This window comes from Nomascus leucogenys, chromosome 1a (assembly GCF_006542625.1).
Source record: "Nomascus leucogenys isolate Asia chromosome 1a, Asia_NLE_v1, whole genome shotgun sequence".
Lineage (NCBI taxonomy): Eukaryota > Metazoa > Chordata > Mammalia > Primates > Hylobatidae > Nomascus > Nomascus leucogenys.
In genome coordinates this window covers 96,620,168-96,644,735 of record NC_044381.1, presented here as the reverse complement: position 1 = coordinate 96,644,735, position 24,568 = coordinate 96,620,168, and the positions used below count along the sequence as shown (strand labels likewise).

The 24,568-nt window shown below is 34.8% G+C and overlaps 1 protein-coding gene across 2 annotated transcripts in view; it reads right to left on the bottom strand.

Annotated features, from left to right (window-relative positions):
- Window positions 1-24,568, bottom strand: part of MIPOL1 (mirror-image polydactyly 1) — a 370,127-nt gene that overhangs the window by 29,421 nt on the left and 316,138 nt on the right. For both annotated transcript variants that reach the window (XM_003263723.2, XM_030813713.1), the window contains one exon: window positions 24,159-24,389. In XM_003263723.2, coding sequence (XP_003263771.2) covers window positions 24,159-24,389 — 231 coding nt within the window. The remainder of the gene's footprint in view (window positions 1-24,158; window positions 24,390-24,568) is intronic.

Sequence of the window (24,568 nt, the reverse complement as noted above, 5' to 3'; positions counted from 1 at the left end):
TTTAAATCATGACCTGTTTTGAATGTGCAACAATCTTTTTTCTTTTATCCATTAGGAATTTTTCTCTTTCATCTTTTTTATTTGGAATGAAATAGATTTGTATTTGAGATCTGGAAAAAAACCTCTAATATTTATATTTGACTTAGCTATTATAACTCATCTATTTACTTCCTGGGATATCTGTAATGATTTGTGTTTAAATTTTCACTTTACAATAACTAATTAGGACACCTAGATCACCATTGAAAAATACAAAGAACCACTTCCAGTAGTCAAAAGGGGATATTTTTAAATGGACAAAATCTATCATAAAACAGTATCAATGCTAAGTTTTATCATAGAAGTATGGACTCATTAAATAATTAGGCAGACAGACAGGCTAGCTATTATACTTAGAACTTGGCCCAAATTCTAATGAGTAATGAAACTTGTTCATTAAGCAGAAACTTAAAAAAATAAGCAAGGTGACATTAATTTGCCACTAACATGTAGCTCTCCAGAATAACTACTTGAAATGTATTCCTAGGATACAAACATTATTATTTTACTATTCACTGGATTCATTATTCAAAAAATTATGAGCAATAGTACAACCAATTTATACTACACAATAAATGATGTATTCTATGAAAGTCAAATGTTTTCAGAGTCAATATAATCACAACATACTTTTTTGGATTCATGTGTTCATTCACAGTTTGCTTTTAACTACTTCACAGAGATGGGAGTTTACACATTACAGTGAGGATTTATTGATTTATCGGTTACAGAGTATAATAAGCATTCTCAGTAAACTGGAAAAGCTAGCTCTGAGGCTAGTATCATACAATAGTAAGTTGCAGAATACTTCAGAGCAAAATCAGAAGGTTGGCATAAGGAAAGATATATGGTGTAAACTAGACTAGCAAAGACTAATATTTAGTAAGTCCACTAAAACAAACAAATTAGGTTTTTAAGTTGTACACTTTGTCCACAATGGGAAAAATATTTACTTAGTATTTTATGTTATATGGTCAACTATTCTATAAAAAACTATTAAATTTCCTTTTTTGGGAAAATGTTTTCTTATTTGAAGGTGCATAAAGTAACATTTAATATTAATATGATGTAACACATATTTTTTCTAGCAAACAAGTCCTTTCAATAATGTATCTGAATTTAGCTAACTCAGATAATTTGACTTCTGCATGTATTTGTGGTGTGTTTTGTTAATAAATAATAAAAATATTTAAAAATATGTTTTTCAGTATTTTAAAATAAATACTTTTAAACAATAAAATGTGTTAAATTGATGAGAGTAAAAGGGTTGACCAAAAACTACACAATGAAATTCTCTAAAGCACCATGTAAAAATTTTCTAATTTAAAAATGTAAAGATCATGTAGCCAAAGGTGGTAATGTTCTCTGTTCTGTTTTATTTTTGAAGCCAAAGAATATATATATATATATATTTTTTTTTTTTTTTTTTTTTTTTTTTTTTCTTCAGATAAAGTCTTGGTCTGTCGCCCAGGCTGTAATGCAGTGGCATGATCTTGGCTCACTGCAACCTCTGCCTTCCGGGTTCAAGCAACTAAGAATAAAATTTTTATTAAACTTTTTTTGCTTTTTAAAATGGAATAGTTTGAGGACTTCTGAGAGCCTACAAATGAGCAAAGTGGAGTACTGGAAGAGATCCGCAGAGCAGTTCATGACTCAATCAGCTGACTGAGTTGTTTATCATTCAGCTGAACAGAACTGGCCAACATGCTGTTTTAGAGCACAATTTTTTTCTTTGGTAGTTGTAATTTGTTTAATTTCCATCCCTAATAGGCCACTGAAGAAGTAAAGCAAGCAGAAAGTATATGGATGTTGAAATACAAATTAATGAGGAGCATAAAAATAAATCTGTAAATTCACCTCAGGATTCTCTTCACGAGATCTATAAATTGTGTTCATTTGATCACACGACTCACATTACCTATTATGCAGCTGCTTCTTTAAAAATGAAGTTAAAGAGAGAACAAATTGGAATAATAATATTCAATTTAGTTTTTCATATACTGGCATAAAGGCCAAAACACCCACAATGTGCTATTTGTGAAAATATTCTAGAAAATAGAGGCTCTATTGTTTTATTTTAAAAGTAAAATGTGGCTGGGCGCAGTGGCTCACACCTATAATCCCAGCACTTTGGGAGACCGAGGCGGGTGGATCACCTGAGGTCAGGAGTTCAAGACCAGCCAGGCCAACATGGTGAAACCTCGTCTCTACTAAAAATACAAAAATTAGCCAGGTGTGGTGGCGGGTGTCTGTAATCCCAGCTACTCTGAAGGCTGAGGCAGGAGAATCACTTGAACCTGGGAGGTGGAGGTTGCAGTGAGCCGAGATCTCGCCATTGCATTTCAGCCTGGGTGACAGAGCGAGACTCCATCTTAAAAAAAACAAAAAAGTAAAATGTTAAGAATTCCAAATATCATCTCACAAGCAGTTATTTAATGTCATAATATGTTATTAAATTTTAATCTACTTTCTTATTTATATTCAGTCCCTAAACCCAACTTAATATTTCATTATAAAATGTAACAAATTGTGATTTTTCTTATATAGCTGAAGTCACACATCATGTGATGTTACATATTATAAGTATTAAAGATTGTGTTAAATAAAAGTTATAAAACAATCAATGTAAATTAACTTCTTTATCTTATACCAATGCAAAAAAAGATGTTTAAAACACTTCCTAGAGAATATATATTGAAGAGATTCAAGAGGCAAGAAAGGTTCAGAAATGTTGCTTTAACATTGCTAAGGGTTTTGATCATTTTAAACCCAGAAAAGTTTCAATTAATGATGGAGAAAGTGAGTCACTGATTTTTAGACTGCCAATGAAATGCAGCAAGCTAGAATAACTGGTTAGTTTTATTAAGGTATCTTATTAAGATGGCTTATTAAGCTACTCACTGTTGTTTTCACAGGGCTTTAGGCAGATACTAAACTTTAAAATGTAGGATTCGTTCCTTCCTAACTTTCATAAAAGTCATATATAATTAGCACTGAATGAAATTTTCTAATGTCAACATTTCAAATTTTGATTAACAGGGAATACAAATCAACCTTACTCAAGTTTAATTCAAAAGACAGGCAACATCCTTTGGGAGACTAGTAGAGATAATATATCAATGCAACTTCAAATGTTAGACTAAGCCATGGGCCTACAAAGTAAAAGTAATATTCAACTTATTAAGCTGGCATCATCACAGTCATTTTCCCCTACCTGATTTAACTATGATTCGTAAAAACCATATATTCTCATATTTAGATCAACATTTAAGGTCTAGAAGGCAATCGGGCCCCTGTTGATAGATATGATGATTGATCTACATAGCGTATAAAAGATGATTGAAATAAAGATAAAGTAACAGTTGATCAAAGTGGTACAGGTTCGAAACATGAATTGAGATATAGAAATGTAGACAGTGGTAAGGTTTATGGACAGCATATAATTAAAAACCTGGCCAAATTCTGCAAGGTGGAAGAAACACAACTGCTCAAGTCTACGATATCACTGTCATTTCTAAACATAAAACACCGTTCAATAGAAATCATACAAGTCAGGATAACTTAGCAAGTTATCATTATCATTATTACTATTTTTAACGAGAATAAACTAGGAGTGTCTTTTGTTCCCCTCTAACAGTCTTTTTTTTCCCCTGTAACAGTGTCTTTTTCATCTTTTATAGGGTATTCAAGGCTAGAACTAGAGTGAGGTGAATAAGGCACTCATCTCAGGTTAAAATTTAAAAGGATGTAAAAAAAAGTAATCAAGATGAGTAATATGTTAATAAAAATAGTTTTAAAATCACAAAACAAAAACTTCATGAGAAAAATACCAAAATTTTAAACAAGGAAAGGATCAGTACCTAGTCTAACACTGACAGTCTCTAAAGCAAAACTTCTTTACATTGTAGATTCTTTAAAAGATGAATTCTGATAAAGGGTTGAGTGGTTTAGGTATATCTGCCATCACTTACATAAGCACAGAATATATGAGTGAGAAAAATACCCAAAGTAAATTTTAATAATAAATCCCTAAATATTGTTCTAAGGCAGCTGCTATTCTAAATCCCTGTCTAAACCCACCCTGATTTCTAAGCTCTAAACTCTTTGATTATACTAAGTAAGCTCTCTCAAACTATTTAGACTGATTGATTCTAGTACCAAGGTTGCTTCTTTTAACTAATTTTATAGCTGATTCATGGTCTTTGCTTGAATTAATTATACTTGAAGTAACAAGGTACGGATTTTCTAATTGTATCATTGTCTCTACATTTATTAACTGACATCATTCTGTACGAAAGGCTGTTTCCTATTTATCCTTCAACTCTTGTTTTTGAGTATGTTTGTAGACTCTAAGATGTAAAAGTTCAATATTTTGTAATCAAATAGAGTTTATTTTTTGATTCACAAATCGTCCCAAATTTGGTCAGTGGGAACCTTTCCACACTGGCTTATGTGTCCTTTCTATATAACCCCCATTAAATCTTTGAGCATTTGCTTGTTTCTTGGCACAAAAAGACATTCCAGACTACTCTGTATTTTCCCTGACCCAGACGTAGAAGCTTGGTACTTTTTAATGGGAAATGGTACTTAGAAACTAAAATCTGGATGCTAGATGTGTGTATGGCTTTTAAGCACTTTTCAATGGACAGAACTAAGAAAAATATGTATATATTTAAAATCATGCCAGGCATGGTGGCTCATGCCTGTAATCCCAGCATTTTCGGAGGCCAAAGTAAACGGAACACTTGAAGCCAGGAGTTCAAGGCCAGCCTGGCCAACATGGCAAAAACCCATCTCTACTAAAAATACAAAAATGAACTGGGTGTGTTGATGTGTGCCTGTTATCCCAGCTACTCAGAAGGCTGAGGCAGAAGAATCGCTTGAACCCGGGAGGTGGAAGTTGCGGTGAGCCGAGATCCCACCACTGCACTCCAGAGTAAGACTGTCTCAAAAAAACTAATAAATAAAATAAAATCATGACATTCATTTTGATATTTCTAATTCAAATTTAACATTACAGTTTCTATTTCCTAATTCCACTTATTTTATGGTGGAAATCTTGGTTCCTAACAACATTTATTTCTTTATTTGCTCAATCCAACAATATACATAAAATCATTTCAAAATGTTAATACCAGTAGGACTAATAACTGTTAACATAGTGAGTAAACTTTAAAATTTCTTTGCATGTATTTCTGTTCTTAGAATATATGCCACTAAGCATGTAGAATCAAAGTATGATGATCAAAAGATACTTTTCTGTATCTTATCAATCTGCTATACAGTTAGGTATGTTTATTTCTATTTATAGTCACTTTTAGGGCTTTCTTTTTATCTTTTTAATTTGATTTCAATTTCTAAATATGTAAAAGATTTACATGGCTCAAAAGTCAAAACTATACAAAAGGGCATACTCAGAAAAGTTGCACTCCCATCCTTGCCTGTATCTCTTTCCCATATACCTCCAAAGGTAATCATTTTACTTTCTGGCCGATCTTTCCTGTTCCTTTTATTCTTATTTCTCACACAAAAGGAAGTATATAAGAAGCACTTGATTTTTTTTCAGTTAGCAATCTGTCCTGGAAATCACTCAATATCAGTTTACAGATATCGTCCTTATTCTTTTTTACAGCTGCATTGTATTACACTATGTGCATGTACCATCATTTTTTTTTTTTTTTTTTTTTTTTTTGAGACAGAGTCTCGCTCTGTCACCCAGGCTGGAGTGCAGTGGCGCAATCGCGGCTCAGTGCAAGCTCTGCCTCCCGGGTTCACGCCATTCTCCTGCCTCAGCCTCTCCGAGTAGCTGGGACTACACTGATGCCCGCCACCACGCCCGCATGTACCATCATTTAACTACTCTCCTGTTTGGGTTATTTTTATTTGCTATTAAAAACAATACTGTAATTCTTATGTTGCTTCATACGCATGGAGGTTTTTATTCAGGATAGAGTCCTAGAAGTGATTCTTCCTTCGTCAAAGGGCAAATGCATATGTACTATTGTTAGACAGTGCCAAATTCTCCGCCATAGGGGTTTTACCATTTCACATTCTCACCAGTAATGTATGAGAATGCACAGAACCCTCTTTACTTCCAGTTTCAAGATCTATGTAAAGAATCCCTTTCAAAAGTTACATGGTTCTTATACAGTTTCTGAGGCTACAATATAATTTTTGTCCCCTTCTGTTTCCAAACAGGTGATCATAATGTTTTAATTAAAAATATATAAGTTGAAGATACTAAACTACTTATGTTTACAGAGCACATTATGCTTTTCAAAGCACTTTTATGCACATGCATTTCATCTGATCCTTATAACCATGTTTTGAACTAGATTAGAGCAAGTATATCTTCCAGATGAGAACACTGAGAGCAAATTTAATGATTTGTACATACCTAGTTACTGACAGTTGAGGGTCCTGTTAGTTCACTAATATTTTTACTAGATACTAACTTGCCTCCCCTTTAACTTTGAATTTTAGTGTCTTAATTTTCTATATGTTAGTGTAACTTTCTAGATAAAAGTATTAGAAATGCAGACCTAATTATTATATTTACCTCATAAATGGCAGAAAAAAGAAAGCTATTATTGAGTTATTTGAGCTTGTATTTTAAGTTTATTTTGGACAATAAAGCTTCATTTGTTTGGTTTAGCTTAAATATTTTATGAGCTACAAAGTGCTAACCAAGTATAATATAGTTTATTCTAAAAAAATACAGCATATTTCAATTTAAAGAAAGACTTAGTAATGTAAAATAAGTAACAGCTTAAACACAATGAATTATCTTTTAATACATAAGCAATTGCTGTACATTTCTAAAGTCACAGCAAATAAAGTAAAAAGCAGCCAAAACGTAATTTCAGGACTGAATTAAAGTTCAAAGTCTTCCTTTTTACTAAACAATGTCTCCTTGCATTCTGTGAAAAGGTGAGAGAAAAAGTTCTATTCTGAGAATAAAATGTGTGAACTAAATTTTAATTAGACTGATTCATCCTTGAGAATGGCAACATATATTTATCCTATCAAGTATACTTCAATAAAATATTAAAGAATGACATTAACAAATATAAACTGAAAGTCCTCAAATCAGAAGAAATGAAATCACTGAGCATAAATATAAACTCTAATTTCGGCCTCTTTTTCATAATGTAAACTGTACTCCATAAAACACAATCTGTATGTTAAAGATGCCATTTATTTTTGAGGTTGAAAAATAACAAAAAGACTTTAGACCCACATATAAAAGGTACTCTTTTTATCCTTTTCTGAGACACTGACCTGTATACTCATTTAAAAATGAACACCACATCTTTACGTTATTAAATCTTTGTTTTGATCTATTAGTATTCACCAAAGTGCCATTTTATAAAACCCCACACTGAATAGACAAGGCTGGAGGTGACCATCTGCAGCTTTAGAGTCTGCGTTTGAATTGATGAAAAGAGCTTTGTGTTTTCATTGCCAAGTTTGATTCTTCCAGTCATTAGGCATTCCCCTCAGATCGCATCAATGAAGCCGGACTCTCTTACACCCATGTGTTAAATTCTCTTCTCCTCATGGTTTCCTTTACCAGCTCTACTCAAGAATGACTACTGGGTCTTAGCCACATTCTTCTCACAGCTGTGTTAAAAAAGAGCATCAGAAAGTCTTCCTAAAACCCATATGTGTATCTGATCAGTTCTCTGTCTTAAGGTCACCTCACATTGTGGTGTGATTATACAGAGATTCATTCTTGTTCTTGAACTGTGCTACTCCCATCATTCTGGGAAAGATTTAGGCCCTCTGAGAGTCAGCACTAGAGAACTTCTTGGACGTTATGTGAAATACACATAACTTAGCTAAGAAGGCAGATTAGTGTAACTTAAGATTAAGATCTTTCAAGATACTAAAAATGTTTTATGTTATTTTTACCATTATATAGCTTGTTATATGGCACACGGTAACAGAAAGAGATATAACATATGCTTTTACATATACACAGGATAGTGTTGTATGAGGCAAAGGAAAAACTAAAAAAATGATGACATTCCAAGAACCATTAGTTTGTATTGAATAAATGCCAAAGCAACTAAAAAAATTAAAATTAGTTTAGTAAGTTCAAAATATCATTTACATGGAATTTGTAGAATCTTTTTTTTTTCACTTTTGCTGTCTTCCTATAGAAAGACCTGCTAAAGTAGTCTACAATAGTATAACTTATTTTTTTTCATTATATTTAGGTTAAGAAGTGAAAAGTTCCTCTGTTGAGTTGTTCAAGAATGTATAACACTGAAGGAAGAAAGAAGATATGCTTCAGCTGTAACTATATTCAGTATTGTTATGGAAAGTTTTTTCTCCTTAAATGTAAATGATCAAGAATAAAGTTAATCTATGGACAGTGTTTATGATTTCACCATCAGACAAAGTTACATTGAAACAAGCAAAGGATTCTTCATTCTGTAAATTTACCAAGGGGCAAATATGGACATCGGCAAATCCCTGACCCAGTAGGGACAAATAACCAATTACGGAATCTTAGAATCCAAGTGAAATTTGTATTTCTACATGCTCTTGGGTTCGATTGAGTTTCTCCCAATTATATTTTGGGAATAAAATCTATAACTAGTATACCTATGTGTCTATTTAGGATAGCTGCACAACTGCGAAATCAGATTTTAGATGAGTATACCTGACCAACATGGAGAAACCCCATCTCTACTAAAAATACAAAATTAGCCAGGCATGGTAGCACATGCCTGTAATCCCAGCTGCTGGGGAGGCTGAGGCAGGAGAATCGCTTGAACCTGGGAGGCAGAGGTTGCTGTGAGCCAAGATTGCGCCATTGCACTCCAGCCTGGGCAACACGAACCAAACTCCGTCTCAAAAAAAAAAAAAAAAGTGTATATTTTCTATATTAACCAGTAGATACATTATATCTAATCTGTGTTTAATAATGGAGACAACAAACGGGAAAGTTTTGAGTGAGTTATATAAAGTATCAAGTTAAATGATATGTTACATCAAGTCTAACGAGATCGAGCAATGTCTTTGCAAGAATAACTAAAACTTCTAAAAATCTAACTTGTACAGGACCTTTCTTTTCACCTTTACTATAAAAATAATTTAAAGTACACTAACAATTAGTGTCATTTAGTAACCTTTTCCTAGAGAATTCAAATCACTTTATACATCTTATTTTTATCAATTCTTCAATGAATCTCAGGTAAGGTAGTTGAGTACTCCTAACTTCACAGAAGTCCCAAGGAGCTATGTAGCCTGTCAAGTGATAAAAAATTAGAAAGCTTTTGACTGCAGCTAAGAATAGAAGCAAGGAAAAGTGTACTCGTTAGATCATATATGTCTCTAAGGAACTTATATTTCATATAAAATAGTTATGCAAAAATCACATGTATGTGTCTCTAAGGTATAAAAAATGTGGTATTTTTCCCTATCAAATTTTAGTTAAAATGTACATGATCATCGTAAGTGGATTCTATAATTTCCCTAAAATAATAAAAATTCTGGTCTTTTACTTTTAAAATCACTGTAGTACTGGCATTAATAAAAACCAAAACCCAAAACTCTTGTATTTTATTTAAACTGAAACAGTATGGATATCTCATATTTAGTCTTTTGTTCTTTTTCCTCCATTCCTCTCTATTGTGTTCGTCTGAAACATGTTTTATCTATCTGAGTATGCAGAAGCATATAGTAGCTCAACTCTAGTTCTAATCACTGGAACACAGCCTCTGAAATGAAGAAGTACATTAAATGCAAAAAGCCATGTTGTAATTTAAAATTTTGAGTCCTACTTTTATGCTCATTTTCATTCATTCCATAACGTTAGTTACAAAAAGGATCTATCTTATTAGGGAAAATACAGAGTCTAGGTTTAAAGAGCCCTTTTTCTTCTTTAGCCTGGATCCTTCACTTTGCACTCCATTGGAATTCTTATATTCTGGGTTAGGCGCCAATCCTAATAATCCTACATTAATCCTTCCCTGGCACAAAGGAGTTAGCCAGATAATTAAAACTCTGTTTCTTCTTCATACCAACATGAGACATTCCCCATAGTTAAGATATAAGCCCAAATTCTTTAGTTTTTATAAATAAAAGAATATACTTATGTATTTGTCAAACAGTGTAGGTATATCTATGTGTATAATAAAATCAGCTCTAAAGAAACCTACTTTATATATAGATGGATGGGAAAGGTGATCCACTCTACAAGCATATAATGGAATTGGTGATAATTTTAATGAAATGCTTGTTTAACAGAGTATGTGATGACATATTTCACAAGTTAATTAGGTAATCAGATAATTTAACTTTTATGATTCACAAATTCAGAATACTAAATTCTTTAAAAGCATATCACATGTCAAAGAATAAAAATTAAGCATGTTTAGATGTTGTACATCTTATGATGACTGTTTAGGAGCCATCTGAGTCCATCTTCCATATATAGATGATAATAAAGCTATCTCTAATTAGATTTAGAAGGTGCCTTCCAAAGCTAATTAGGGAGGGCATTTGTTGATAAACTATTACAAATAACTATTCAACTTATTATTTGCTGAAGTACATATATTTCACAGCTTTTAAATTTCAAACACAAGAAAATATTTTAAGGAGCAATTTCTGGAAGTTTTAGGTCTCCTCCCACTTATTAATAGTACTAATAAATCAAAGCTAACTTTCAACATTATATAAAATATTGATTTATACCTTCTGCTGAGTTGAGGAATTATGAAACTTATTCTTTGATCCAATCAACAAGTACTTATATTGTTTGGATATGTCTAATTTTGCCTTGACACTTACAGTCCAACAAAGAATTTATAGGAAAAATATCACAGGTAAAGTTGACAAGAACTAGAATAATTTTAATGAAAAGACAGTGAAATTATAAAAAAAATTCACTGAGGCCTTTAATTTTTTAGCATAATTATTTTTCATTAGGGTTAAAATCGGATTCTGGAGCCAGCAACAAAAGTAAAAAATCTAGTAAAATCTATTGATGAAATAGCAGGCGTTTTTTCTTTTTTCAACTGAGAAACTTTAGAAATGCTCTGTTCCTCTTCCCAGCACCCACAGTCATCTATCCTGTTTTATAATTCAACCTGCAAACAGATTAAGCAGCCGAGTTTGTGGAAAGTATGTTTGCTCTATGCTAAGAACCCTTGTGTGACACTATGGTGACTCCCCTGACACTTCGAAGAGAACTACAGACGGTTCTTACTCGTCAGCAGGAAAACCAGGCTGAGAATTCACAATTTCTTTGTAACACCTATTTCTTTACAGAAATCAGTATTTGGTCAAAATGCAGAGAAGACTTTAAACAGCTGTGTGTGTGTGTGTGTGTGTGTGTGTGTGTGTGTGTGTGTGGTCAATACTGCTCAAAAGACAAAGGGTGCCCTATATTTCAAAAGACAATCTACAACTTAAGAAAACCTATAAATTGAAATGTTTTAACCTGATCTTTGACGTTATGTTATAAAAATTTAAGATGAGCAGAACTCCTGTAAATTTTAAATAATGGATTTTTTCTTTTTAGAAAACTATGGAAAGCATGAAAGTTCTTGAGTTGATACATCTGTTCTTACAAATCTGTTTAAAAGTTTACAGTTTTTTCTATATCTTTGTCTCATCTATTCATTATATAGTTACAGTATATAACTCTTTACATAGTTTATGAGGGAATTTGAATCATATCACTGTAAATCTGGCCCACAGTAAAAATGACATATGACAAAAGTTATTTCAGTGTAAAACCCAGATCTTTGAGAGTTCTAACCTTAGAAACCTGGTTGTAATTACTTTTACTTTAAGTAACTATGTGGAGCTTAGGTATGCTAAGTATAGCAAAATGTATTTTTAAAAGCCCTTTGGAACTTGTTCCAGGCCACAAGAAGCAAGCATACTTGTAGATGGAAACGAAACTATAGCATAAAGAATCACAAAGTTTTAAATCTCTCATGAATAATAAAAAAATCTTTTAATGGATTGATGTGTCAGTTTTCTCTTTAATAAATGGGGATTAGGGATAGTCTTCGACAAAACTATTAAGAGAAGTATTTCCTACCAAGTTCCTGTGCTCTTAGCTGCTCTTTAGCTCCCTTTACCTCGACATAACCCCTCTGTCCAAAACCAAGCACATTCAGTACCAGGAAAAGAGCACTCTAAAAGCTAAATCACAATGTGCTATTCATCCACAAACATACACGTTTTTCAATAAAAGTACATAAAGAAAAGAGAATGAATTTCCACTGATAAAAGATTAGGCTTTATGACAGGTGGGCCAAGAAGATATTTTTTTGGTGATGAGGTATGGCATGCACTGACTTATTCCCTGTAAGTGATGATATGCCTATACTGGCTAGCTTCTGGATGGTAATCCTGTACAACTTGTCTTCCTAGGAATATTCCTATAGGCTGAAATATTTCAGAAAATATTAAAAATTTTTATGACTCTGAAAGAAAATAAATTTAAAATTCTATGAATAGCAATAGTAGATAGTCTCTACTATTACCAAAGATTTCAGGTCTTCTAAATGTAATTAAATTTGATGGAAGCGCATAGTTAAAATCTGATCAACAGGAAGTAAGCACTGCCAGCTCCTTGGAGAGTGAAAGGTGTGGTGGTGGCAGTGAGGGGAGGGAGGGGAGGACCAGCCATAGAAGTCATGCTTTTCTATGAAACTAGTAAACTCTGGGCTCTGGGTTGGGAGAAAAAGTATTTGTTATGGGCCTAAAGCAGAGGAGAGTATATCTGAAATTTTCCTGTGTATCTCTAACTTGACCTGCTTTTACTTTATTCTGTTATTCTCTGAAACTATTAAATTGTTATAGTTGATTTGTTCATCGATTTATAGAGTACTTACTTTACAGCAGGTATCTGCATGAGTTTTTAGAAGAGATAGGGAAACAAAGATGAATGGAACACAGTCAATGTCTTAGGAAATCTGGAAAAGAGTGCAGTAGGTAGAAAATAGATATAAAAAAATACACCACCTATGCCTGGTGCAGTGTCTCACACCTGTAATCCCAGTACTTTGGGAGGCTGAGGCGGGCAGATTGCTCCAGCCTAGGAGTTTGAGATCAGCCTTGGCAACATGATGAAACCTCATCTCTACCAAAAACATAACAAAACAAAAAAAACACCAAAAATATTGGCCAGGCATGGTGACGCATGCCTGTAGTCCCAGCTCCTGGGCAAGCTGAGGCTGCAGTGAGCCATGATTGTGCCACTGTACTCCAGTCTGGGCAACAGAGCAAGACCCTGTCTCATAAAAACCCCCAAAAGCAAAACAAAACTATATATATACACACACACGTATATGTATGTGTATATATATATAAACCACATATATACACAGAGTCTACATCTATGTCTATATACATGTAGTTTATGGATGTGTGTATTTATAAGCTTTATATATAGACATATGTATAGTTTATATATGTATGTATACATACATATAGTCTATATGTATATATAGTCTATATGTATATAGACTATACAAAGATGAATAGACTATATAGACATGTGTATATATACATATATAAACTATACATGTGTGTATATAAACTATGTATGCATGCATATATATATATATAGTTTTCAGGTTGAATTATAAAACATGATCAATGACTGTGGGTGCTGGGAAGAGAAACAGAGCACTTCTACAGTTTCTCAATTTTAAAAATGCCTACATATATGTACATATACATAGTTTACATATGTATATACACATACATATATAGTTTATACATAAGTTTACAGATATACATACATGTATATACACACAAACATACATGTATATGTATATATATGTATGTATGTATAAACGTATATAAACATGATACATACATATCAAATATAAGTATATATACATATGTACATGCACATAAACAATATATGTGTATATACATATAAAAAACTATAATGTGTATGTATATATGTATCTGTACTATATATGTACATATATATAGGCTTTTTCTAAAATTGAGAAACTGTAGAAACGTACTCTGTTCCTCTTCCCAGCACCCAGAGTCATCTATCCTGTTCTATAATTCATCCTGCAAACAGATTAAACAGCTGAGTTTGTGGGAACTATGTTTGCTCTATGCTAAGAACCCCGTGTGACACTATGGTGACTCCCCTGACCCTTCAAAGAGTGATATATACATACCACTCTTTGAGTCTGCGTGTGTATGTGTGTGTGTATTATATATATATAATACACACACACACAAACATACATACATATATTATATATAAAACTCTCAGAATTGTCAGGGGAGTCACTATACACACACACACACACACACACACACACACACACACACACACACTAGATCCTAGATGATTAGTAAAGGTACGGATTAAACACTATGAAAACATTGAAGACAGAGAAAATAAAGAAATAATTAACTGGAAGAAGCCAGTAAAGGCTTTATTGTAGAGGTGACATTTGGGCTGGACTTTAGGAAGTAACAAAAATTTGGCCAGGCAACAATAAGGGAGAACTACATTCTAAGAAGAAGAAATAGCAGTGCAAAGATGTTGTGGTATGTGTTGTGGGAGAAAATGATACTAGAACAATGGGAGAAGGCAAGTGATAGGCCTCATATGCCATGTTAAATCATTTAACTTGTAGGGAATGAAGGGACCCTGAAAAATTTTAAACTGAGAAATAATATGATACAAATTACATTTTAGAAAGGTTAATTGGTGGCAGTAAGGAGGATAAATTTGAAAGACCCAACGCAGGTCAGCTAGTTTTATGATTATTCCAACAGTCTAGATGAGTGATGATGAGTGTCTGAATGAATGCAATTACCAAGAGAGGATGAGGTAGAGGGAATCAGGAGATATTTAGGCAGCAGGCAAAACGAAGATTCGTGACAAAGTGAACGTGAAAGGCAAAAAAAAGAGTGAGGAAACAAGGACAGCGTGGAAGTTGCTGAAGTCCATTAATTGAGGCAGGAAATACAGGAGAATGGGCAGGACTTTACTTTCAGGGGAGTGAAGAGTAAACAGTTTTGGAAACATGAGACTGGATCTCAGGGGACAGGTGAGTACCAAGATAAGTATTTGGAAGTTATTTGGCTAATAAGTAGTAGTTCAAGCTTAAGGAAGTAGGTGACATTCCCGGGAATTGTGTAGAGGTAGAAGAAAAATAAAATCTTTAAGCAACCATTATGTTCAGATAGCTGGGAGATGTAATCCCCGAAATAAATGGAGTAGGAACAGTCAGAGAAGTCATAAAGGTAGAAAAAAATGGTGCTACAGAATCTAAGAAAACAAAAGCCTTCAGGAAGGAATGATGAACAGTGCTAAATGATGAGAGTTCAAGTAGGATAAATATTCTAAAAGTTGACTGCATTTGTGATCGGATGCTTGCTAACCTTAAAAAAAATCCTAAAATAACATTACGTGAGCAGAGGAACCAATATACACAAAGGCATTTAGTCCTGAAAAGGCAGAGACCTTCTGAGGAATGAGATAGTACAGTGTGGAGTGAAATGCCAAGAGAAGGAGGAATTACGTAACACATATTGTTCTAAAAGCATTACATGTATTAGCTCATCGAATTATCATGGCAATGTTATGAGATAGAAGCATTATTGTCCACACTAGCATAGTGTTTTATATCCAGGTTCACATACCTACACATTCTGAATTCAAAGCTTGAGATTTTAAACCACTATGCTATATTGCTGAAGATACACGAAGGTCTTTATTTATTTTCACCATAAACATATGTTCATTGTACAATAAAAATATCATTTAAAATGAGCCATTGAATTTAGTAGTTAGAAAATTACTGGTGATCTTAAGAAGAACAATTTCAGTATACAAACTAGCCATACTGTACTGAGTAGCAGAGGAGTAAATGGGAATTGAAAAATTAGAGATGGTGAATATAGATCAGTTATTCAAGAAATTTGATTGTGAAGGGAAAAGAGGAAAGTTATTTAAGAAATTTCATTGTGAAGAAAAATTTGATTGTGAAGAAATTCCTTTGGTTTAAATTTTAAATTCCCTGGAATACTGACATATTTTCAAAGAGCTTTCTAAAATATTTGCTAATAACAGTGATTTCAGATTTTTAAGGAGACTATGAATACCATCTTACGAAGTCTTATAAGTTGGCTTCCTTTAAGAGGATAACATTTCTCTTAAACTCAATAAAATACACTAATATCCTCATGAAGATACACTTTGCTGAATTGACGGCAATTAAATATTAAATACAGTGGATCAAATATGAAAAGGAAAACCCGATAATACTTCATCTAGCTCTTACTGTTGGAAATCAAAAGAATAAGAGATTTAACATTTAATTCTTTTAATGACATAGTTGTGCTTAAACTCTGATCCATGGATTAGTGCCATTCCATAAAAAAGTTTTCATCTGTCTATGGTTAAATGCAAAAACTAAGGAAGAGACAGTGAATTTTTCAGAGTTAAAGTTACTTTATTTATTAATTTTTATTATACCTTAGGTTCTAGGGTACATGTGCACAATGTGCAGGTTTGTTACATAGGTATACATGTGCCATGTTTGTTTGCTGCACCCATCAACTCGTCATTTACATTAGGTATTTCTCTTAATGCTATCCCTCCCCCAGACCCCCAGTCCCTGAGAGGCCCCAGTGTGTGATGTTCCCCACCCTGTGTCCAAGTGTTCTCATGGTTTGATTCACACCTACAAGTGAGAGCATGTGGTGTTTGGTTTTCTGTCCTTGTGATAGTTAGCTGAGAATGATGGTTTCCAGCTTCATTGATGTCCCTGCAAAGTACATGAACTCATCCTTTTTTATGGCTGCATAGTATTCCATCGTGTATATGTGCCACATTTTCTTAATCCAGTCTATCATTGATGGGCATTTGGGTTGGTTCCAAGTGTTTCCTATTGTGAATAGTGCTGCAATAAGCATATGTGTGCATGTGTCTTTATTATAAAATGATTTATAATCCTTTGGGTATATATCCAGTAATGGGATGGCTGGGTCAAACGGTATTTCTAGTTCTAGATCCTTGAGGAATCATCACACTGTCTTCCACCATGATTGAACTAATTTACACTCCCACCAGCAGTGTAAAAGCGTTCCTGTTTCTCCATATCCTCTCCAGCATCTGTTGTTTATTGACTTTTTAATGATCACCATTCTAACTGGCATGAGATGGTATCTCATTGTGGCTCTGATTTGCATTTCTCTGATGACCAGTGATGATGAGCATTTTTTCATATGTCTGTTGGCTGCATAAATATCTTCTTTTGAGAAGGGTGTGTTCATATCCTTTGCCTACTTTTTGATGGGGATGTTTGTTTTTTTCTTGTAATTGTTTAAGTTCAAATAAATTATGTACATTCTGGATATTAGCCCATTGTCTGATGGGTAGATTGCAAAAATTTTCTCCCATTCTGTAGGTTGCCTATTCACTCTGATGATAGTTTCTTTTGCTGTGCAGAAGCTCTTTAGTTTAATTAGATCCCATTTGTCAATTTCGGTTTTTGTTGCCATTGCTTTTGGTGTTTTAGTCATGAAGTCTTTGCCCATGCCTACGTCCTGAATGATATTGCCTAGGTTTTCTTCTAGGGTTTTTGTGGTTTTAGGTCTTAAATTTAAGTCTTTAATTCATCTTGAATTAATTTTTGTATAAGGTGTAAGGAAGGGGTCCAGTTTTAGTTTTCTACATATGGCTAGCCAGTTTTCCCAGCACCATTTATTAAATAGGGAATCCTTTCCCCATTGCTTGTTTTTGTCAGGTTTGTCAAAGATCAGATGGTTGTAGATGTGCGGTGTTATTTCTGAGGCCTCTGTTCTGTTCCATTGGTCTATATATATGTTTTGGTACCAGTACCATGCTGTTTTGGTTACAGTAGCCTAGTACTATTGTTTGAAGTCAGGTAGCGTGATGTCTCCAGCTTTGTTCTTTTTGTTTAGGATTGTCTTGGCTATGTGGGCTCTTTTTTGGTTCCATATGAACTTTAAAGTAGTTTTTTCCAATTCTGTGAAGAAAGTCATTAGTAGCTTGATGGGGAGGGCATTGAATCTATAAATTACCTTAGGCAGTATGGCCATTTTCATGATATTGATTATTCCTATCTATGAGCATGGAATGTACTTCTATTTGTCTGTGTCCTCGTTTATTTCATTGAGCAGTGGTTTGTAGTTCTCCTTGAAGAGGTCCTTTGCATCCCTTGTAGGTTGGATTCCTAGGTATTTTATTATCTTTGTAGCAATTGTGAATGGGAATTCCCTCATGATTTGTCTGTCCGTTTGTCTGTTATTGGTGTATAGGAATGCTTGTGATTTTTTCACATTGATTTTATATGCTGAGACTTTGCTGAAGTTGCTTATCATCTTAAGGAGGTTTTGGGCTGAGACAATGGGATTTTCTAAATATACAATCATGTCATCTGCAAACAGGGACAATTTTACTTCCTCTTTTCCTAATTGAATACCATTTATTTCTTTCTCTTGCCTGATTGCCCTGGCCAGAACTTCCAATACTATGTTGAATAGGAGTGGTGAGAGAGAACACCCTTGCCTTGTGCCGGTCTTCAAAGGGAATGCTTCCAGTTTTTGCCCATTCAGTATGATATTGGCTGTGGGTTTGTCATAAATAGCACTTATTATTTTGAGATACGTTCCATCAATACCTAGTTTATTGCATTAAGTTCTTAGCATAAAGGCTGTCGAATTTTGTCGAAGGCCTTTTCTGCATCTAATGAGATAATCATGTGGTTTTTGTCATTGGTTTCTGTTTATGTGACGGATTATGTTTATTGATGTGCATATGTTGAACCAGCCTTGCATCCCAAGGATGAAGCTGACTTGATCATGGTGGATAAGCTTTTTGATGTGCTGCTGGATTTGGGTTGCCAGTATTTTGTTGAGGATTTTCACAGCAATGTTCACCAGGGATGTTGGTCTAAAATTATCTTTTTTTGTGTGTGTGTCTCTGACAGGCTTTGGTATCAGGATGATGCTGGCCTCATGAAGTGAGTTAGGGAGGATTCCTTCTTTTTCTATTGACTGGAATAGTTTCAGAAGGAATGGTACCAGCTCCTCTTTGTACCTTTGGTAGAATTCAGCTGTGAATCTGTCTGGTTCTGGAATTTTTTTGGTGGTAGGCTATTAATTATTGCCTCAATTTCAGAGCCTGTTATTGGTCTATTTAGAGGATCAACTTCCTCCTGGGTTAGTCTTAGGAGGGTGTATGTGTGAGGAATTTATCCATTTCTTCTAGATTTTTTAGTTTATTTGTGTAGAGGTGTTTACAGTATTCTCGATGGTAGTTTGTATTTCTGTGGGATCAGTGGTGATATCCACTTTATCATTTTTTATTGTGTCTATTTGATTCTTCTCTCTCTTCTTTATTAGTCTGGCTAGCAGTCTATCAATTTTGTTGATCTTTTCAAAAAACCAGCTCCTGGATTCATTAATTTTTTGAAGGGTTTTTTGGGTCTCCATCTTCTTCAGTTCTGCTCTGATCTTAGTTATTTCTTACCTTGTGCTAGCTTTTGAATTTGTTTGCTCTTGCTTCTCTAGTTCTTTTAATTGTGATGGTAGGGTGTCAATTTTAGATCTTTCCTGCTTTCTCTTGTGGGCATTTAGTGCTATAAATTTCCCTCTACACACTGCTTTGAATGTGTCCCAGAGATTCTGGTGTATTGTGTCTTTGTTCTCATTGGTTTCAAAGAACATCTTTATTTCTGCCTTCATTTTGTTATTTACCCAGTAGTCATTCAGGAGCTGATTGTTCAGTTTCCACGTAGTTGTGCAGTTTTTAGTGAGTTTCTTAATCCTGAGTTCTAATTTGATTGCACTGTGGTCTGAGACAGTTTGTTGTGATTTCTGTTCCTTTACATTTGCTGAGGAGTGCTTTACTTCCAATTATGTGGTCAATTTTAGAGTAAGTGTGAGGTGGTGCTGAGAAGAAAGTATATTCTGTTGATTTGGGGTGGACAGTTTTGTAGATGTCTATTAGGTCTGCTTGGTGCTGAGCTGAGTTCAAGTCCTGGATATCCTTGTTAACCTCCTCTCTTGTTGATCTGTCTAATGTTGACAGTGGGGTGTTAAACTCTCCCATTATCATTGTGTGGGAGTCTAAGTCTCTTTGTAGGTCTCTAAGGACTTGCTTTATGAATCCGGGTGCTCCTGTATTGGGTGCATATATATTTAGGATAGTTAGCGCTTCTTGTTGAAGTGATCCCTTTACAATTATGTAATGACCTCTTTGTCTCTTTTGATCTTTGTTGGTTTAAAGTCTGTTTTATCAGAGACTAGGACTACAAACCTTGCTTTTTTTGTTTTCCATTTGCTTGGTAGATCTTCCTCTATCCCTTTATTTTGAGCCTATTTGTGTCTCTGCATGTGAGATGGGTCTTCCGAATACAGCACACTGATGGGTCTTGACTCTATCCAATTTGCCAGTCTGTGCCTTTTAATTGGGGCATTTAGCCCACTTACATTTAAGGTTAATATTGTTATGTGTGAATTTGATCCTGTCATTATGATGTTAGCTGGTTATTTTGCCCGTAAATTGATGCAGTTTTTTCCTGGCATCAATGATGGTCTTTACAATTCGGCATGTTTTTGCAGTGGCTTGTACCAATTGTTCCTTGCCATGTTGAGTGCTTCCTTCAGGAGCTCTTCTAAGGCAGGCCTGGTGGTGACAAAATCTCTCAACATTTGCTTGTCTGTAAAGGATTTTATTTCTCCTTCACTTATGAAGCTTAGTTTGGCTGGATATGAAATTCTGGGCTGAAAATTCTTTTCTTTAAGAATGTTGAATATTGGCCCCTACTCTCTTCTGGCTTGTAGGGTTTCTGCCGAGAGATTCGCTGTTAGTCAGCTTCCCTTTCTGGGTAACCCAACTTTCCTGGCTGCCCTTAACATTTTTTCCTTCATTTCAACCTTGGTAAATTTGACAATTATGTTTCATGGGTTTGCTCTTCTTAAGGAGTATCTTTGTGATGTTCTGTATATTTCCTGAATTTGAATGTTGGCCTGCCTTGCTAGGTGGGGGAATTTCTCCTGGATAATGTCCTGAAGAGTGTTCTCCAACTTGGTTTCATTCTCCCTGTCACTTTCAGGTACACCAATCAAACATAGATTTGGTCTTTTCACATAATCCCATATTTCTTGGAGGCTTTGTTTGTTTCTTTTTACTTTTCTCTAATGTTGTCTTCTCAATTTATTTCGTTAATTTGATCTTCAATCACTGATATCCTTTCTTGCACTTGATTGAATCGCCTATTGAAGCTTGTGCATGCATCACAAATTTATCCTGCCACGGTTTTCATCTCCATCAGGTCATTTAAGGTCTTCTCTACACTGTTTATTCTAGCTAGCCATTCATGTAACCTTTTTTCAAGGTTTTTAGCTTCCTTGTAATGGGTTTGAACGTGCTCCTTTAGCTCAGAGAATTTTGTTATTACCGACCTTCTGAAGCCTACTTCTACCAACTCATCAAAGTCATTCTCCATCCAGCTTTGTTCCATTGCTGGCGAGGAGCTGCGATCCTTTGGCAGAAAAAAGGCACTCTGGTTTTTAGAATTTTCAGATTTTCTGCTCTGGTTTCTTCCCATCTTCGTGGTTTTATCTACCTTTGGTCTTTGATGTTGGTGATGATGAGGTTTTGGTGTGGATGACCTTTTTGTTGATGTTGATGCTATTCCTTTCTGTTTGTTAGTTTTTATTTTAACACTCTGGTGTCCCTCAGCTGCAGGTCTGTTGGAGTTTGCTTGCCGGAGGTCCACCCAGACCCTGTTTGCCTGGGTATCACCAGCAGAGGCTGTAGAACTGCAAATGTTGCAGAAGAGCAAATATTGCTGCCTGATCCTTCCTCTGGAAGCTTTGTCCTAGAGGGGCACCCGCCTGTATGAGGTGTCTGTCAGCCCCTACTGGGAGGTATCTCCCAGTTAGACTACAGGGGTGTCAGGGACCCACTTGAGGAGGCAGTCTGTGCATTCTCAGAGCTCAAATGCCATGCTGGGATAACCACTTCTCTCTTCAGAGCTGTCAGACAGGTATGTTTAAGTCTACAGAAGTTGTCTGCTGCCTTTTGTTCAGCTATGCCCTGCCCTCAGAGATGGAGTCTATAGAGGCAGTAGGCCTTGCTGAGCTGCGGTGGGCTCCACCCAGTTTGAGCTGCCTGGCCACTTTGTTTACCTTCAAGCCTCAGCAATGGCAGACGCCCCTCCCCCTGCCAGGCTGCAGCCTCACAGGTGGATCTCAGACTGCCGTGCTAGCAGTGCGCCATGCCCCATGGGCGTGGGACCCACCAAGCCAGGCATGAGAGAGAATCTCCTGGTCTGCAGGTTGGTAAGACTGTCGGAAAAGTGCAGTATTTGGGTGGGAGTGTACTGATTTTCCACGTACAGTCTGTCATGGCTTCCCTTGGCTACGAGACAGAAATCCTTGACCCCTGGTGCTTCCCAGGTGAGGTGACACCCTGCCCTGCTTTGGCTCACCCTCGGTGGGCTGCACGCACTGTCCAACCAGTCCCAACGAGATGAACCAGGTATCTCAGGTGGAAATACAGAAATCACCCACCTTCTGTGTCGATCACGCTGGGAGCTGCAGACTAGAGCTGTTCCTATTCAGTCATCTTGGCCATTCAATAAAGTTATTTAATTTAAAACGTTATCTGAGATGATATTATTTCTACTTCTTGGTAGAAACAATTTTAAAAAATTGTTTGTTTAAATGAAATGATGATGATAGTTGATGAGATCTAAAAAATAAAAGGTTGATAACACGTCCAAAGATTTTTTGAAAATCGAATTGGTCTGTGGGAACCACTGTTTTAGGGAATTTTGGTCATGTATAGAAATTAATGGATTATATATACAGAAAAATTTGAAATTTGCATTTATTTGTAGACTTTAAGCAAACAGAGCCAAATCAGATCCTGTCAAAAGTTACTGATTGTGATTTACAGTGAAATGAGATCTACCTATACATCATAGTGTTCTTAGAATATTAATGTACATTGTGAATAACTGCATATAGTTTCTGACTGAATACAAACCCAATCTTTAAACTTACAAATATATATAATACCTAAATAAATCAAAAGTTTCAAGGTACACTGGTAGTAAAGATTAAAATGCACAATTTCTAAACTGTTTTAAAATGGTCTAATTTAAAACTACTGACTTACATAACTTTGGCTATTAATCAAAATATAACTTCAGGGATATTGAGGAAATGGTCAAGATGACATTTTCAAATAAGAAGTAGTGGGAAGTAAGAAACCTTGATGTGAGCACTGCTTCATAGTGTAAAACTGACATAAAAATTGTTAAGGAAAAAGGTATATCTTTGAAATTCAAGGTGACTAGATATGTGAATGCTATAGTGCTGTTAACAATACATAAAGAAGGTTAAAATATATTCTATTACATGTGTTCTATGTATTCTATTACAGTGGTTCTATTACATTAAAGGTGTCTCAGAAAATTCTGCTACAATGTTCAAGTCCATTAAATTAACAAGTGACTTCTTTGCCCAGTAAGCTGTTTGTTAACATTTTGCTAGCTGTCAAAAGGACTGACAGATTATGCAGCTTTATTTAAATTTTAATAAAAATGCAAAGATCATTAAAAATAAACACATATAATTATGCACTGTGACAAGCAGTATTGAATAGTTCAGAAGCACAACACAAGAAAATTAATTTCATCCTACTGGTTTTTTTGCACCTACAAGTCTCAGGTTGCAATGTCACAGATGATCTCAACTCAAGCAGGATTATTGTAAAGCTAAATGAGTTCAGGTGGTAACTTGACTGGCTCTTCCCCTTGCTAATAACTTTGCCTATTAACTTCTGACTGTGAAATGATTTAAATAGTATGGCCTCCATGAACTGATGATCAGTTATTAAATAAAAATGGTTTGCCCTACATGGTAACAATGGTTCCCAAGAAAATGACTTTTTTGACCCTAAATATGGCATATGGTATCCAATCTAAAAAAGTTCACTGGGTTAATTCTACTTTTGTCCTAAACTATTAACATGATCAATAAATACATATTGTTTAGTTCCCAAAAGAAAGTGTTTTGTTTTGTTTCATGTGTTTGAAGTATTGCAAGATCATTTAACTTACTTTTGAACTTTTTCATTGGCCACTTGGGAGGCCTCTATGGCATGTTGAAGTTGTAATTCCGTATTTGCTCGCTCTGTCACAGCTTGTTGCAGTTGAGTAGCCAGTTCCTCATTTTGTTGTTGAGTGATGGAAACAATGTTCTCTCTGTTTTTTAAAGCTTCTTCATATGTACTAAGGGTAGAGTTAAAGTGATCCTTCAGATTTTCTTCTTGAGATAAAGATTTGTGTAAACTGAGAAAATATTAAAAAAAAATTTAAAGATAAGTAATGTAGACTGAGTGATCTATGATCTATTTAACAAAAACCTCCATTTAGAATCTCTAGTTCTAAAAATCAATAAATACTTAAATGAGCAAATGAAAATAATTTTTATGTCACAACATTACAATTGATAATTTCTCCACTTCTAG